The 14,562-nt window shown below is 48.8% G+C and overlaps 1 protein-coding gene across 2 annotated transcripts in view; it reads left to right on the top strand.

The window, feature by feature from the left end:
- Positions 1–14,562, top strand: part of RHCE (Rh blood group CcEe antigens) — a 44,514-nt gene that overhangs the window by 23,221 nt on the left and 6,731 nt on the right. Inside the window, exons 5-8 of one of the 2 annotated variants that reach the window (XM_008073068.1) lie at positions 628–794; positions 2,213–2,350; positions 4,496–4,629; positions 12,321–12,400. In XM_008073068.1, coding sequence (XP_008071259.1) covers positions 628–794; positions 2,213–2,350; positions 4,496–4,629; positions 12,321–12,400 — 519 coding nt within the window. The remainder of the gene's footprint in view (positions 1–627; positions 795–2,212; positions 2,351–4,495; positions 4,630–12,320; positions 12,401–14,562) is intronic. The other variant, XM_008073070.1, reaches the window with a different exon arrangement.

Below are 14,562 nucleotides of genomic sequence, written 5' to 3'. Positions count from 1 at the left end.
GGACTAATGGTAATGCTGTATTTTGAAAAGCGGCCATGGACATGATGAGCTTAGACTACTGGGAGAGGTTTAGAGAAAAATCGAGCAGTAAGCTCAACAGCAGGTGCAGGATATCGGGCCATGGGGCCAAATTAAAGCAGCACATTTATTTTTTTTAAATAAGCACTTGGGGCTGGGCACAGTGGCTCATACTTGTAATCGCAGCACTTTGGGAGGCCAAGGCAGGAGGATCACTTGAGGGCAGTAGTTCGAGGCTGCAGTGAGCTTTGATCATGTCACTGCACTCCAGCCTGGGTGACAGAATGAGGCCCTATCTCTAAAAAACAATAAAAATAAAAATTAACATTTGGCTATCACAGACTGTGTTCAGGAGGCTGGGAGTTTGTAAATTTCAATTCTCTGGGGTCTCAATTTCCTTGCCTATAAACTATGATTTATTGTTATGGTTATGTTTAGCTGGTCCCTGCCAGTTTGAGAATTTGGAAGAGAGATAGGACTTGCCCGTGGAGCCATCAGTGACAGGCTGAGACTTGCCAGCTCTAGGATTCTCCTCCTCTAAAGTACCCTGAGGCTCAGGCCTTTGGAGCTGGAGTGTGGTTCTGGCCAATAACCCTCTCTGGCCCTCAGGGACCCTCTTCTTGTGGATGTTCTGGCCAAGTTTCAACTCTGCTCTGCTGGACAACGAAAAAGAAAGGAAAAATGCTGTGTTCAACACCTACTATGCCCTGGCAGTCAGCGCAGTGACAGCCACCTCAGTGTCGGCCTTGACTCACCCTCAAGGAAAGATCAACATGGTGAGGAGAGTACTCGGGTCCTCCAGGCCTGACACACACATCCACGTCCCTCCCCAGCCCCAGTGCCAGCCCCTGGGTGGGGAAACGGCACGCTGAGTGCTGGAGCCTTGTCTGAAATGTCACAGAGCTTTAGGAAGAACGCTGGATGATCACGATAGGCTCTGGGACTCAGGAGTCGGTCAGATGATCAAAGGCTTTCTGAGGGAAGTGGTGAAATCCATCAGCATTGACAAAAAAACAGACCTAAGTTTGAACCTGTTTCTACCACTACCACGGTGCCAGCCACCATGAGCAAGAATTAGCAGCGAGTGGGATAGAATTAGTCAGCCTCTCTCTTTCCCCCAAGAAATTTCAAGAATGAAATGATCGGAAATAAATGTGTGTGTCACACCAGCCATGTGACCTTGGTCAGGCCATGTCAGCTCTTTGAGCCTTAATGGCCTCATCTGTAAAGTGGGAGTGAAGACATAATGCATGTACAGTGCTTCATGAGGAGCAAGTGTCCACAGCCATTATTAACACAGCTGGGGATGGAGAGAGATGGGTGAGGGGGGAGACAGAGACCAAACAAGCTCCCATGATGACCAGGGCCTGGGGCCACCCAGCCAGGACTGTTGGGGAAAATTCTGGACAGACAGGGTGCAGGCCACAGATGATGGGTTCACAGCACCTTTCCAGTGCTAAAGCGAGGTGAGTGTCTCCCAGGCGAGCTGCGTGGTGGCAGGGAGTCTAGGAGCAGACAAGCAGGGGACATCCAGGGGGGCAGGAGTAGGCATCAGATAAGGGGAGCCCCCAGCAAGGCCTAACTGGAGTTGAGAATGTCAGATAAGAGCAAGGCCAGCGGGGGTCTGGGGCAGCAAAGGATATCGCAGAGATGGGAGCCAGGAACAAGGACCAGCTTGCAGGAGCCAGTAATAATAATAAAAACAATGGCAATTACTTATGGTTTTGGGGCATTTATTCACATTCTGTGCCAGGCATAAGGCTGAGAACTTTATATGTGCTAGTTCATTTAATCCTTACAATAACTTTATGAAAGAGGTACACTCAAAACCCCATTCTCTTTTTTTTTTTTTTTTGAGTTGGAGTTTCACTCTGTCGCCCAGACTAGAAAAACCAAAACATTTTTCCAAGGGCCCAACGATGCACCACTGAGTGTGATCTATGGCTAGGATGCTGAGCCCCTGCATGTTCCAGCTGATTCCCTACCTGCACCCTGAGCCTGAGAGGCAGGAATGAGCTGGCCGACCGAGGAAGGTCACTAGTCCCGACAGAGGAGACGGGAGGTTTCAGGATCAGCAAAGCAGGGAGGACATGGCAAGCTTGTCTTCGTCCTGTCAGCCTGAGCACCTTTCCACAAGATGGTGTCTGTCCTCTCTGTGCTTAAATTCGCCCACCCACAAACTATTTCTTTGCAGACTCACATTCACAATGCGATCCTGGCAGGAGGCGTGGCCGTGGGTGCCTCCTGTCACCTGATCCTTTGGCCTTTCCTGGCCATGGTGCTGGGCCTTGTAGCTGGGCTGATCTCCATTGGAGGAGCCAAGTGCCTGCCGGTAAGAAAGCGGACAACATCCTCTGCCTTGGCTGAGACCAGCAGAGCCCTGGGCCCCTGGTGGTCTGGTGTTGTAGGATGCATGGGCGGTGGTAGGCAGGTGTTGGCCTCAGAGCCTGGCAAGGCACCCACCCTGGATGGATTTACTGGGATGCCAGGAAGGCAAGTAACGGAACCCATTCAAGCTTGCTCAGGCAGAAGGGGAATTTGCCATAGGCTGCTGGGGTGTTCCAGAACCCAAGAACAGGGTGCTGCTGGGAGAAAGACTAGCACCAGGGACTGCAGTGTTGTGGAGAGCCCCAAATCCCTGCTTTACTTCCTTCTTTGCTTTTCCCAAGTACCAGCTTTATTGTCACTCTGTGGACCTCTGTCCCCTTCTCCCACTCCACATGGTGAAATGCAGTCTTTTGCTTCAAGAGAGCAGACAGGTGGAACCTCTTGGCCCTAATGCCTAATTATCTGGGAAAGGGGCTCTTTGGCTGCACTTGGATGATGTGTCACCTTTGACTGGGTGTGAGGCATGTCGTACATGTGTGGTACATGCATGGCTGCTGCCAGTGAGCCTTGTGGGTGATGTGGGAGGAGCCACACCTGGAAGAGGGCATGCTGGGCTGATGATTCCAGTCATGTTCACTCTGATGGTTTAATTCTTCTTCTAAGTGGATGGATCTTTCTTTGTTCCACACTTGACAAGACCTGGTCACACCATACTCCACTGCAGCCAGTTGTTTATAATGGATTTCCAAGAGAAATCTTTAGGGACAACACGTCTTCATGGGTTTGAGGACCTGATGGAGAAGAAAAGAGTCAAGTTTTGAAGGCTGAATGTGAACAAACAGTGGCCATTCAGGGAGTCCGTTTCAACCTAAAATTAGGAAGGACTTCCTAGCGGTTTGACTTGACCAAAAATGGGGTGACCTAATTTTCATCTTTGCGATGGAATAGATGTCTCTTACATTCTCTGGTTTGAAACCCCTTCCTCCAGAAAGAGCCAGGAGGAAGCACACCATGAAGAGAGCATAGCAAGGCATCATCAGGCTCTGTGCCCATTGGTGTCTCTGTGCCTCGGTTTCCTTGACTCGGTCACTGCAAGGATTATGCAAAGATGACTCACTCATTCATTCATCAGTCGTTCATTCAACAAAATGCTTTTAATACTTATCTGCTTTTCAGGCTATAGTTTAGTGAGAAAAAGAGCAAATGAACACAGTACAGTGTGATAACGGTTGCAGGGGCACATCTAAGCTAACCTGGGGCACCCCCCCCCCCAAGAAATGCTTCCCAGAGCAGAGTATAGACAGAAGAGTAGTATTAGCCAGATGAAGAAGTTCCAGGTAGGAGGAACAGCATGTACAAAGGCTTATTGGTGAGCAGAGCACATAGCCCAACCAAGAAGCAGAAAGACGTTCTTATGGCTGACATGTAGGGTTCACCCGGGAGCACATAGGAATGAGAGCCTTGAGAGGTGGGAGGTGCTCAGGTATACCTCCTGGGGAGTTGAAAGTCTGAAGGCAACGGGGATCCCAAGGAGGGAACTAGTCTGATCAGAGTTGCATTTATATCCACATCTGTTGGCTCTGGCCATTTGGGACACTGAATAGGAGGTGGAAGGATCACTGAATGGGAAGCCAGATGTGTGGTCATGTGCTTTGCTTCTAAACAGCCATGTTGTCTTTGGGACGGCACTTAAATTTGAGCTAGACCAGTGAGTCTCAGTTGCCCCCAGGGGAATGTTCATGGTTAACACAAGGCTGTTGGCCTCATGTGTGGAGGCTAGGATGTTGCAAAACATCCCATAATGCATGGGTCAGCCCCCACAACAAAGAAGTATCAGCCCCAAATGTGAGAAGTGCCTATGCTAAACCCTTGCTTCTCAAAGTGTGGTCCCTGGGCCAGCAGCATTGGCATCTCCTGGGGCCTTGTTAAATGCAGAATCTCAGGCCCCACCCACAGCCATTAAGCCCACTTCTTCATTTCACAAGCCCTGGGAGAACGAAAGGCACGCTTGAGTCTGAGAAGTGCTTCTTTGGGTGAGGTCTAGTGCCCACCCCCCTTTGGTGGCCCGGGACACCAAGGGTGTGTGAAAAGGGTGGGAGGGGAATATGGGTCCCACCTGAAGAGCTACCCATATGACGTTTGCCCCCAGGTGTGTTTCAATCACGTGCTGGGGACACATGACACCAGCGGCGTGCACTACACCTTTGGCCTGCCAGGCCTGCTTGGAGGGATCGTCTACATCGTGCTGGTGATGCTGCAGGTCACCTGGACCAAGAATTCCATGTGAGTCGCAGGGCTCACCCCTTAACACCCCCTCCAGCTCAGGAAGAAAAGTGTCCAGGGCCCCGAGCTGGGGTGTGGATGTGCGGGGCTGGGCACTCCGTGGGCCTCGGCGAATGTTTGCTGGTTGATGTGCCTGGAAGTTCTGTCAACCCTTGCCCTACATGGTGTTATCACCTTTCTAGGCACCTCTTTTTTTTCCAGGTGCAGGGCACAGGGGGGTCGTGTCTAGAGACGAAGGCTGAAGGCTGAATGTGAATGTAGTCGGATCTGGTCAATGAGGCCCAAGCCAGTTGGGGTTGTGGCATAGGTCATGGCAAAGGGCTTGTTCTGTAGGGTCAGGCTGATCTCGAAACCTGTTCCCTCTACATGCTAGTGGGCATGTCTCAGCCCCAGTTGGCAATTGTAAGTGGAGGTAATGATGATACCTCCCCTCACAGAGTGGTTGGGAGGTTGCTTGATACCAGCACCTCAGTAATGGGTTCTGACGATGTGTCTACCACTTTTTTAACGGCTGTGCCATTCTGGGCAAATCCTTCCCTTTCTCTGTCCTCAGAGTGCCCCTCTGTAAAATGAGGGGTTGATCTCGCAGGGTCTCAAACTCAGATGCCAGTAGAGGTCAGGCAGGGACGATAAAAAAGAAGAGGCCAGTTAAGGGAGGCAAGCACTTGCTCTTCAGCTCTAGGCCACCGTCACGGCGGGGACCCAGCTTCGGTGTTGCCAGGTCTGACGACCGGGAGCGGCCACTGCATTCCAGTCTGGGCGACAGAGTGAGACTCCAACTCAAGAAAAAAAATAGGAAAAATCACTCCGGGCAAGTGCCTAGCTCACGCGCAACACACACACACACACACACACACACACACACACACACACACACACACACACACACACACACCATTCAGTCAACCAGTAGTGTGCTGGGCATTTGCTGATTTCTGTGGTGCAAATGCTTCTCCCGTGATTGATTTCCAACTATCAGAGTGACATCACTGCACACAGAGTTGGGAAGAGGTAAGAAGCATCTCGCCATGAGCCTGTGGGGGCTGGCTCCACACACCTCTGCAAGTAACTCTCATCAGGAGGAGGCAGCTGAGGACCAAAAAAGTAGTCATCCTCTCACCTCTGCAGGAGGTCGGCAAAGGGAGGGGCAGAGTGCTCAATCTCTCTGAGTCTCTATTTTCTTTCTGTAAGATGGGGTTATCAGACCTATGTCACAGGCTGCTGAGAAGATTTAGCAATATAACCTGGCCCTTTCTTTATGATTGCTGATGCTGCCACTTTCATACAATGAGCATTTCTTCTTTTTTTATTTTTCAGAGACAGGGTCTTGCTCTGTCACCTAGGCTGGGGTCCAGTGGCACAATCATGACTCACTGTAGTTTTGAACTTCTGGGCTCAACCGATCCTCCAGCCTCAGCCTCTAGAATATCTGAGGCTACAAGGTGTACCACCATGTCCGGCTAAGTTTTTTATTTTTTTGTACAAACAAGGTTTTGCTATGTTGCCTAGGCTGGTCTCAAACTCCTGGGCTCAATTGATTCTCCTGCCTTGGCTGCCCAAAGTGTTAGGATTACAGGTGTGAGTTCCTGGCATACAAATGACATTTCTATATAATGGAAAGATAGAGAGGATTAAGCTCAAAGTCAAGACACTTCATGTGAAGTGTGGATTAGCTACTGCTTAGTGGGAAGTCAGCTGACTTTCCATTAACTCCGAAAACAATGTTTGCCAATTTTCCATTCAAACGAATGTATGTGATTGAGTGAGGTGATTGAGTGAGGTGCTGTGCTCAGAGCCAGGATGGGGTGTTTTCCACAAATTGCAGGATTTTAAAGTGATGTGAAGAAACACTGAAATAATGTTGGATCCTCAGTGTACATGTTCTTTTTTGATTCCCATTCAACCCTCTGGTTCTGTTACAGAGAAGCATCCACTATGGCAGAGGGTCTCTGGCCTTTCTGACTCTTAATAACCACAGTTTTGAACAGCAGCTTAGGAAACCTCAGGCTGCCACCCCTGGGGGAGGTCTCAGCAACATTTCTTTTTCATTGTATCTCTTTTTAGAGCCACCATCCATTTCCCTTCTATTTAAGGGAGTGACACAAAGTTTCCTTTAAGTTCATTTATTTAAATGTAAAAATGTTTATTTGAAAAAAATTTTTTTAAATAGCATTTTTAGAATGCCAATATGGCAGGCATGGTGGCACATCCAGAGTGAGAAGACCATGCAAGGTCTAAACGACCACCTGGGCTCCTACTTAGGTGAGGAGCTTGGAGACCAAGAATGGGAGGCTGGAGAGCAAAACCCAGGAACAACTGGAGAAGAAGGGACCCCAGGTCAGAGTCTGGGGGCATTACCTCAAGACCCTCGAGGGCTTGAGGGCTCAGATCTTGGTGACTTCTGTGGCCAATGCCTATGTTGTTCTGCAGATCGACAATGCCTGTCTTGCTGACAGGACAATGTGACTTTAGAGTCAAGATCACTGATGACACCAATGTCACCCGGTTGCTGCTGGAGACAGACATGGAAGCTGTCAGGGAGGAGCTGCCCTTCATGAAGAAGAACCACAAGGAGGAAGCAAAAGGCCTACAAGCCCGGGTGGCCAGCTCTGGGTTGGCTATGGAGGTAGAGGTCCCCAAGGACCTCTCAGGACCTCGGCAAGATCATGGTGGTCATCCAGGCCCAGGATGGTGAGCTGGCTCAGAAGAACCGAGAGTTGCTGGACAAATACCGATCGCAATAGACTGAGGAGAGCACCACAGTGGTCACCATGCAGCCCACTGAGATCGGAGCTGCCAAGATGATGCTCGTGGAGCTGAGATGTACAGTGCAGTCCTTGGAGATCGACCCAGACTCAGTGTGAAATCTGAAGGCTACCCTGGAGAGCAGCCTGAGGGAGGTGGAGGCCTGCTATGCCATGCAATGGAGCAGCTCAGCGGAGCCCTGCTGCACCCGGAGTCTGAGCTGGCACAGACAGAGGGCCAGTGCCAGGCCCAGGAGTAGAGAGGCTCTGCTGAACATTCAGGTCAAACTGGAGTCTGAGATCACCACCTACCTCCAGTGTCAGGGAGACAGAGAGGACTCCAGTGTCAGTGATGTCCAGTCAGTGATGCCTCAGCCCTTCAATTCAAACCTTCCAAAAGACAGCCACCCACAGGACAGGGGATGGCAAAGTGGTGTCTGAGACCAATGACACCAAGGTTCTGAGGTGTTGAGGTAGCAGGAGCAGGATGTCAATGAGAAGTTTTGGAGGAGGAGGAGGAGGAAGAAGAGAAGAATGAGGAAGGGACGGAGGAGGAGGAATAAGGAAGAAGGAGGAAGAAAGAGAAGGAGAGAAGACCACCCCAGAACTAAGGGAAGTATGGAACTTCTTAGAGATTACTTACATGATTGTGTCCAGAATGGTGATAGAAATACGGATGGTAAGGGCCATTCTGATGCAATCTCAGATGGAGCTGAAGATGGGGTATTGAAACCAGAACATCGAGACCCACCTGGGCAACTTGGCGAGACCTCATCTCTACAATAAAAAAAAAAAAAAGAGCCGGGTGTGGTAGCGTGCACCTGTAGTTCCAGCTACTCGGAAGGCTGAGGCGGAAGGATCGCCGGAGCCCAGCAGGTCAAGGCTGCGGTGGCCGGGAGTGGCCACTGCACTCCAGTCTGGGCGACAGAGTGAGACACCAACTCAAAAAAAAAAAGAAACCAGAACAAAGGCTATTGTTGTTATAAAGTAGCGAAGAGCTTGGTTGGACTGTGTCTGTGCCCCATGGCTTTATGGAAGGTGGAATTTAAGGATAATAAACTAGGACATCTGGCAAAAAAAAAATCTAAGTTGCAAAGCATTCAGACTGCTAAATGGCTACTTTTAACTTCTTGTAGTAAAATAAGAGTGGAAATAGATTATTTAAAGACAGAATGTATAGCTAAAAGAGAAGCTAAGCAACAAGATTAGGAACATTAACAGGCAGGCCATGTGGTAGAGAATGAAAGAACATTTTCAGCAGAGGAAACTGAGGTGTGACCAAGCTACCAGTTGATAAGGAAATGATTATGGATAGAACGAAGTCCAAGGCTGTTTATCAGGGCAACCAGAGAAAAACCCCAAAGGCACCCTGGAAATTTTCAAGGCTGCCCATCTCTTCCCAGGCCCCAGGGTCTAGGAGGGCAGAATGGTTTGGGGTGACCAGCTGCTGCCCAGGGCTGCCTCCAGTCTCTGCTCACTGCATTCCAACCCAGTGCTCTTCAGCTGCCCCAGATGTGGCTTGACTCACCCTTCTGAAAGGTACAAGTTGTAAGTTCTGGCAGTGTCCACACAGTGCTAATCCTGCAGGCATGCAGGATGTAAGGATGGTGGGGGCATGGCTCTTCTACTAGATTTCAAAGGATCACAGCCATCACAGAGCCCCCTCCTGTGGGGCAGTGCCCAGTGGAGCCCCAAAAGCAGGGCCTCCCCCAAAACCCCAGAGCTGCCACCGTGCCACACCAGCCTGGGAGACATGCAACTACAACCTTGAGAACTGCTGCCTGGGCTGATTCCCAACAAAGCCAAAGGGGCGGGGCTGCCAGGGCTTGAAAGGCTCAAGCTCCCCCAGTGTGTCCAGGTTGGGGCACATGGAGTAAAAGATCATTCCAAAGCTTTAAGTTGTAATGCTGTTTTCCCCATTGGGTTTTGGACTTGCTTGGGACCAGTTACCCCTTTTTTGCTGTCTCTTTCCCCCTTTTACAAAGGAAATGTCTATGGTAGTTCTGTCCCAACTTTGTATTTTGGATGTAGATAACTTGTTTCGATTTTACAGGCTCACAGCTGGAAGAAATTTGCTATAGAATGAATCATGTCTTGAGTCTCACCAATAACTGATTTATAGGGGACTCTGGACTTTGGACTTTTGAGTTGATGTTGGAACAAGTTAGACTTTGGGGCTATTGGGATGAATTTTGCATGTGAGAAGGACATGAATCTGGGGGGCCAGGAGTGGAATGCTATGCTTTGAATGTGTTCCCCAAATGTCACATGTTGGAAATTTAATCCCCAAATTCATATGTTGATGGCATTTGGACGTGAGGTCTTTGAGAGGTAAATAGGATTAGATGAGATCATCAAGGTGGGGCCCCATGATGGGACTGGTGACTTTATAACAAGAGGAAGAGAGACCTGCGCTGGCACCATGTTGCCCTCTTGCCACGTGATGCCCTCTGCCTTGTTGTGATGCAAGAAGGCCATCACCAGATGCCAGCATTCCTTGGACTTCTTAACCTTCAGAACCGTGCGAAAGATAAACTACTTCTCTTTATAAATTATCCAGTCGATGGTATTCTGTTATAGCAACAGAAAACAGACCAAGACAATATACAGTAAGTCTGTGCTTGTCTGTGCTTGGCTTCTTTTACTCAACATTGTAGTTGTGAGATTCATCCATATTAACTATTGCTGTAGAGTGTTCATTTTCATTGGAGTATCGAGTTCTACTGTGCTTGCCTTAATTTAAGTATTTAATTTATGTATTGTAAATATCACAGGGACCAGGCAGCAGGGAGGGCGACTATCTGGGATTGTGCCTTGAGACAACAGTGTCAGGGGAGTAACTGGGTGAGGAACCACCCAGTCCCTTATTGGGCAGGAAGTGAAAGCACACAGAGTTTGTGGCTGATGGGGTTGTGATTTGAGCTCCCAGGCCCAAGAAAGCTGACTTGCCGGAGAATGAGATAAACAACGTTGGCCATCGGTTTGGCCCTGTGATAAATGAACGTCAGATAGACAAGTACAGAATCTAAGGAAAGAGAGTTCAAACAAGTGTGTCATTGTGTGGACACTGCACAATTTAGCCATTATTGAGGGGTATTTGGGTAGTTTCTAGTATGAAGCTATTAAGAATATTCTAGTATTGCTCTTGTGAGCATTCTAGCACTTATTCTTTGGGACAAATGAATGCACTTCTGCTGATTGTATGCCTAGGAGTGAAGGTGTTGTATCATAGAGTATTCATATGATCAGCTTTGGTGGATACTGCTGAACAGCTTTCCACAGTAATTTGTGCTAACCCAATCACCAGTAGTGCATTAGAGCTCTCCTTACCCCATATATTCTCCAACACTCAGTGTTTTCCTTCTTTTTAATTAGTCATCAAACTTGTCTTAATTTTGATTTCTCCAGTGACTGACTACATAGAGCACTTTTCTTTCTTTTTCTTTTTCTTTTTTTGAGTTGGAATCTCACTCCTTCGCCCAGGCTGGAGTGCAGTAGCACACACTCACGGGCACCCCAGCGTTGACCTTCTGGGTTCCAGCGATCTTTCCGCCTCAGTCTTCTGAGTAGCCAGAACTACAGACACACACTACCACTCCCAGCTATTTTTAATTTTATTGTAGAGACGAGGTCTCACCAAGTTGCCCGGGCTGGTCTTGAACCCACAGACTCAGGCAATCCACTTGCCTCAGCCTCCTAAAGTGCTGGGATTACAGTTTGAGTCACCGAGCCCAGCCTAGAGCACTTTTCATACACTTTTTGGACATTTGAATATATTCTCTTGTGAAATGCTTATTCAAGTTCTTTTTCTTGTTGATTTGTATGAACTCTACATATTCTGGATATGAATCTTTAGTCAGATATATGTATTATAAATATTTTTTCTACTTTGTGGATTACCTTTCACTTTTACTTTTTTTTTTTGTTTTGGATTCTCACTCTACCATCCTGGCTCTACCACCAATGGCCTGATCATAGTCCACTGTAGCCTCGACCTCCTGGGCTCCAGTGATCCTTCTGACTCAGCCTCCCAAGTAACTGGGACTACAGGTGCATATCACCTCACCCAGCTAATTTTAATTTTTTTTTTTTTAAAGATGAGGTCTTGCTATGTTGCCTAAATTGGTCTCAAACTCCTGGGCTCAAGTAATCCTCCTACTTTTGCCTCCCAAAGTGCTGAGATTAGAGGCATAAGCCACCACACCTAGTCCATTTCCCTACTTTATAATGAGGAATTAGTAAAGAGAAAGGAAATCACTTGGCCAAATCACACAGGGGTTGGGTGGGGAGGGCACCTCATGAGACTACAGGCTCTGAGCTTGGCTTTGTCTTCAGAATGAGGACATCAGCTGCCCACCTGTTGAGACAAGGAAAAGCTTAAAACCTGGCTTGTTGCGCCTGTCCGTGGGACTGTGATGAAGCCCCTGGCAGTGCCCAGGTGCAGACTGAACCCAGAGACAGTCACATACAGCATTCCAGGGCCCCATTCATAGTTTAATCTTTAAACGGAAGCCCTGGGCTTACCTTGAAGCTGAAAAAGCCAGGAAGTACTTTCAAGGGAAGTAGTGGCAGGGTAGAAGTTTCTGAGAGCAAAGTTGTAACTCACCTGTCCCTGAGAGAAGTTAAGTCTTCTTCTTGAATTGCCTAACGAGAAAATGGGGAGCTCGGAGGGGCTAAGGAACTTGCCCAGGGTCACACAGCTGGTGAGCAACAGAGCTGAGACTTGAACATGGGCTTTCTGACTCCTGGTCTGGTTCATTATCCATGGGGACCTGAGAATTAAAATAAGCCAAAGAGGATCTTGGAATACCCTTTTTCTACCCGCCTGCCATGTGTCTGCATTGCTTTTCGGGAAAATGACAGGGGAATGTACCAGCTGGGGAGAATTGTCCCTAGTGACCTCTGCATCCAGACACCCATGTGACCTCCTCTCTTTGTCATTTCTAGGATTGGCTACCGGGTGCTGATTGACACCGGGGCACTCAGCTTGGCTATGGCGATGGGTCTGGTATCCGGTCTCCTGACAGGTCAGTGTGGGGCCACCCTTCCTCCACCAGTGCCTGGGACACAGCCCTCAGGTCCAGTGTGATCCTGTCCCATGGCTGGATGTGCAGGTGCCCATCCTCTTCCCAGCAAAATGATGCCCTCAGCTCCAGCCCCATGAACCAAAGGGCTCAAACCTTGATTTAAAAAAAAAAATCACAGACTCGTAATTTCAGAACTGGAAAGACCCTTAGAGGTCACCTGCTGCTGATGTGGACCCCAAGGCCAGGGAAGGGAGGGGACTTCCCTCGGGTTATAAGTAGGGTGAGTGGCAGCATTGTAGGCTCTTGAGCCCAGAACAGTGACTGTAGTCCATTTTGTGCAGAAGGCTGGGAGATCCTACACCCTAAAGCTTACTTTTTATGAGGAGGACCGAAAGAAACCTGGAATTTATTTATAAAAAATGTGTATTTGCCGGGCGCAGTGGCTCACACCTGTAATCCCAGCACTTTGGGAGGTGGAGGCGAGAGGATTGCTCGAGTCCAGGGTTTGGAGACCAGCCTGGGCAAATTGGCGAGACCTCGTCTCTACAATAAATGAAAAAGGCCGGGCTCAGTGGCTCAGCCTGTAATCCTGCACTTTGGGAGGCCGAGGTGAGTGGATTGCCTGAGCCCGAAGGTTCAAGACCCGCCCGGGCACCTTGGCAAGACTTCATCTCTACAATAAATCAAAAATTAGCCGGGCGTGGTAGCGCGCACCTGTAGTTCCAGGTACTTGGAAGGCTGAGGTGGAAGGATCGCCAGAGCCCAGCAGGTCGAGGCTGGGGTGGCCGTGAGCATGCCACCACACTCCAGCCTGGGCGACGAAGTGAGACTCCAACTCAAAAAAAAAAAAAATTAGCTGGGCATGGTAGTGTGCTACTTGAAAGACTGAGGTGGAAGAATTGCCTGAGCCTAGCAGGTCAAGGTTGCAGTGGCTGTGAGCATGCCATTGCACTCCAGCCTGGGCAACAGAGTGAGACTCTGACTCAAAAAAGGAGAAACAGCCTCATCAAACATAGATATTGGGTCTCCCAGGTCAGGTAGATTCGAAATACCTGATGAGAGATGGGACAGGTTTTAGAGGTCAAGCACATGGGTTGAAGTGAAAACAGAGAGCCACACAGAGGAAAAGAAATTCTTCACACTGGACACAAGAACCCAGACAGCTTGGGCTGCAGGGAGAATGGGCCAGTAAACTTCAACAGATGCACCTTCTCCACGTTCTAGGGTACGTTTCGTATGTGAATGTTCCTAGCAATGGTTCTGATTAAAAAAAAAAAAGTCTAAATATGTTCAGCATTGTCTCATAAGACAAGAAAATATATTTTAGATGGTTTTTCAGCAGTGATGAGTAAGTCTCAGCTATCTGGAAAATTCATGTAGGCGACAGAGATCTTTTTTTTTTTTTTTTTTGAGTTGGAGTCTCACTCTGTCGCCTAGACTGGAGTGCAGTGGCCGCTCCTGGCCACCGCAGCCTCGACCTGCTGGGCTCCGGTGATCCTTCTGCCTCAGCCTTCCGAGTAGCATGCACTATCACGCCCGGCTGATTTTTTGATTTATTGTAGAGATGAGGTCTGGCTGCCCAGGCGGGTCTCGAACCCGCGGGCTCAGGCAATCCACTCACCTCAGCCTCCCAAAGGCACGGGATTACAGGCTGAGCCACCGAGCCCGGCTCAGAGATCATTTCTGAGTATTTCTAACTAAATGAGGTGTGCTGATTGCAGCCTGCATGCCAATATAAATTAAAGGCATGCGCTACCAAAGGAAAATGTGAATTTCGGTAAGCACACGCCCACTCTTGTTAATCATACTGGAACTGATCATCCTTAAAAATACACAGATGGGGAGCATTTCCCTGCTTCATTGGAAAGGTAAGCACTCATTTAATGTATCCTGGGAAATTCAGCCAGCTTTGCAAAACTGAGGAAATGCGTTAGGGTCCAGTGACCTGGGCAGAGGCGAGATGGGAAGAAAGAAGAAAAGACACAAAAGCAAATTGTTACAAGTGACTTTCCTAACTACACAAGAGGAATCTTGAGTTGGGGTAAGTCCACTGGAGCCAGAGAAGACAGACCCTTAGGAGGACCTAATTGAAGCCACTCTCCATGGTGGTCTTGGGTTTTGAGGGGAGCAGCTTTTTAGTGGGGCTGGCTGGGCCCTTCTAT

This window comes from Carlito syrichta, unplaced genomic scaffold (genome assembly GCF_000164805.1).
Source record: "Carlito syrichta isolate Samal-C Ts95f unplaced genomic scaffold, Tarsius_syrichta-2.0.1 Scaffold315639, whole genome shotgun sequence".
In the NCBI taxonomy this organism is placed as follows: Eukaryota; Metazoa; Chordata; class Mammalia; order Primates; family Tarsiidae; genus Carlito; species Carlito syrichta.
Note: the sequence above shows the minus strand (reverse complement) of the source record. Positions and strands in the feature narration are given on the sequence as shown.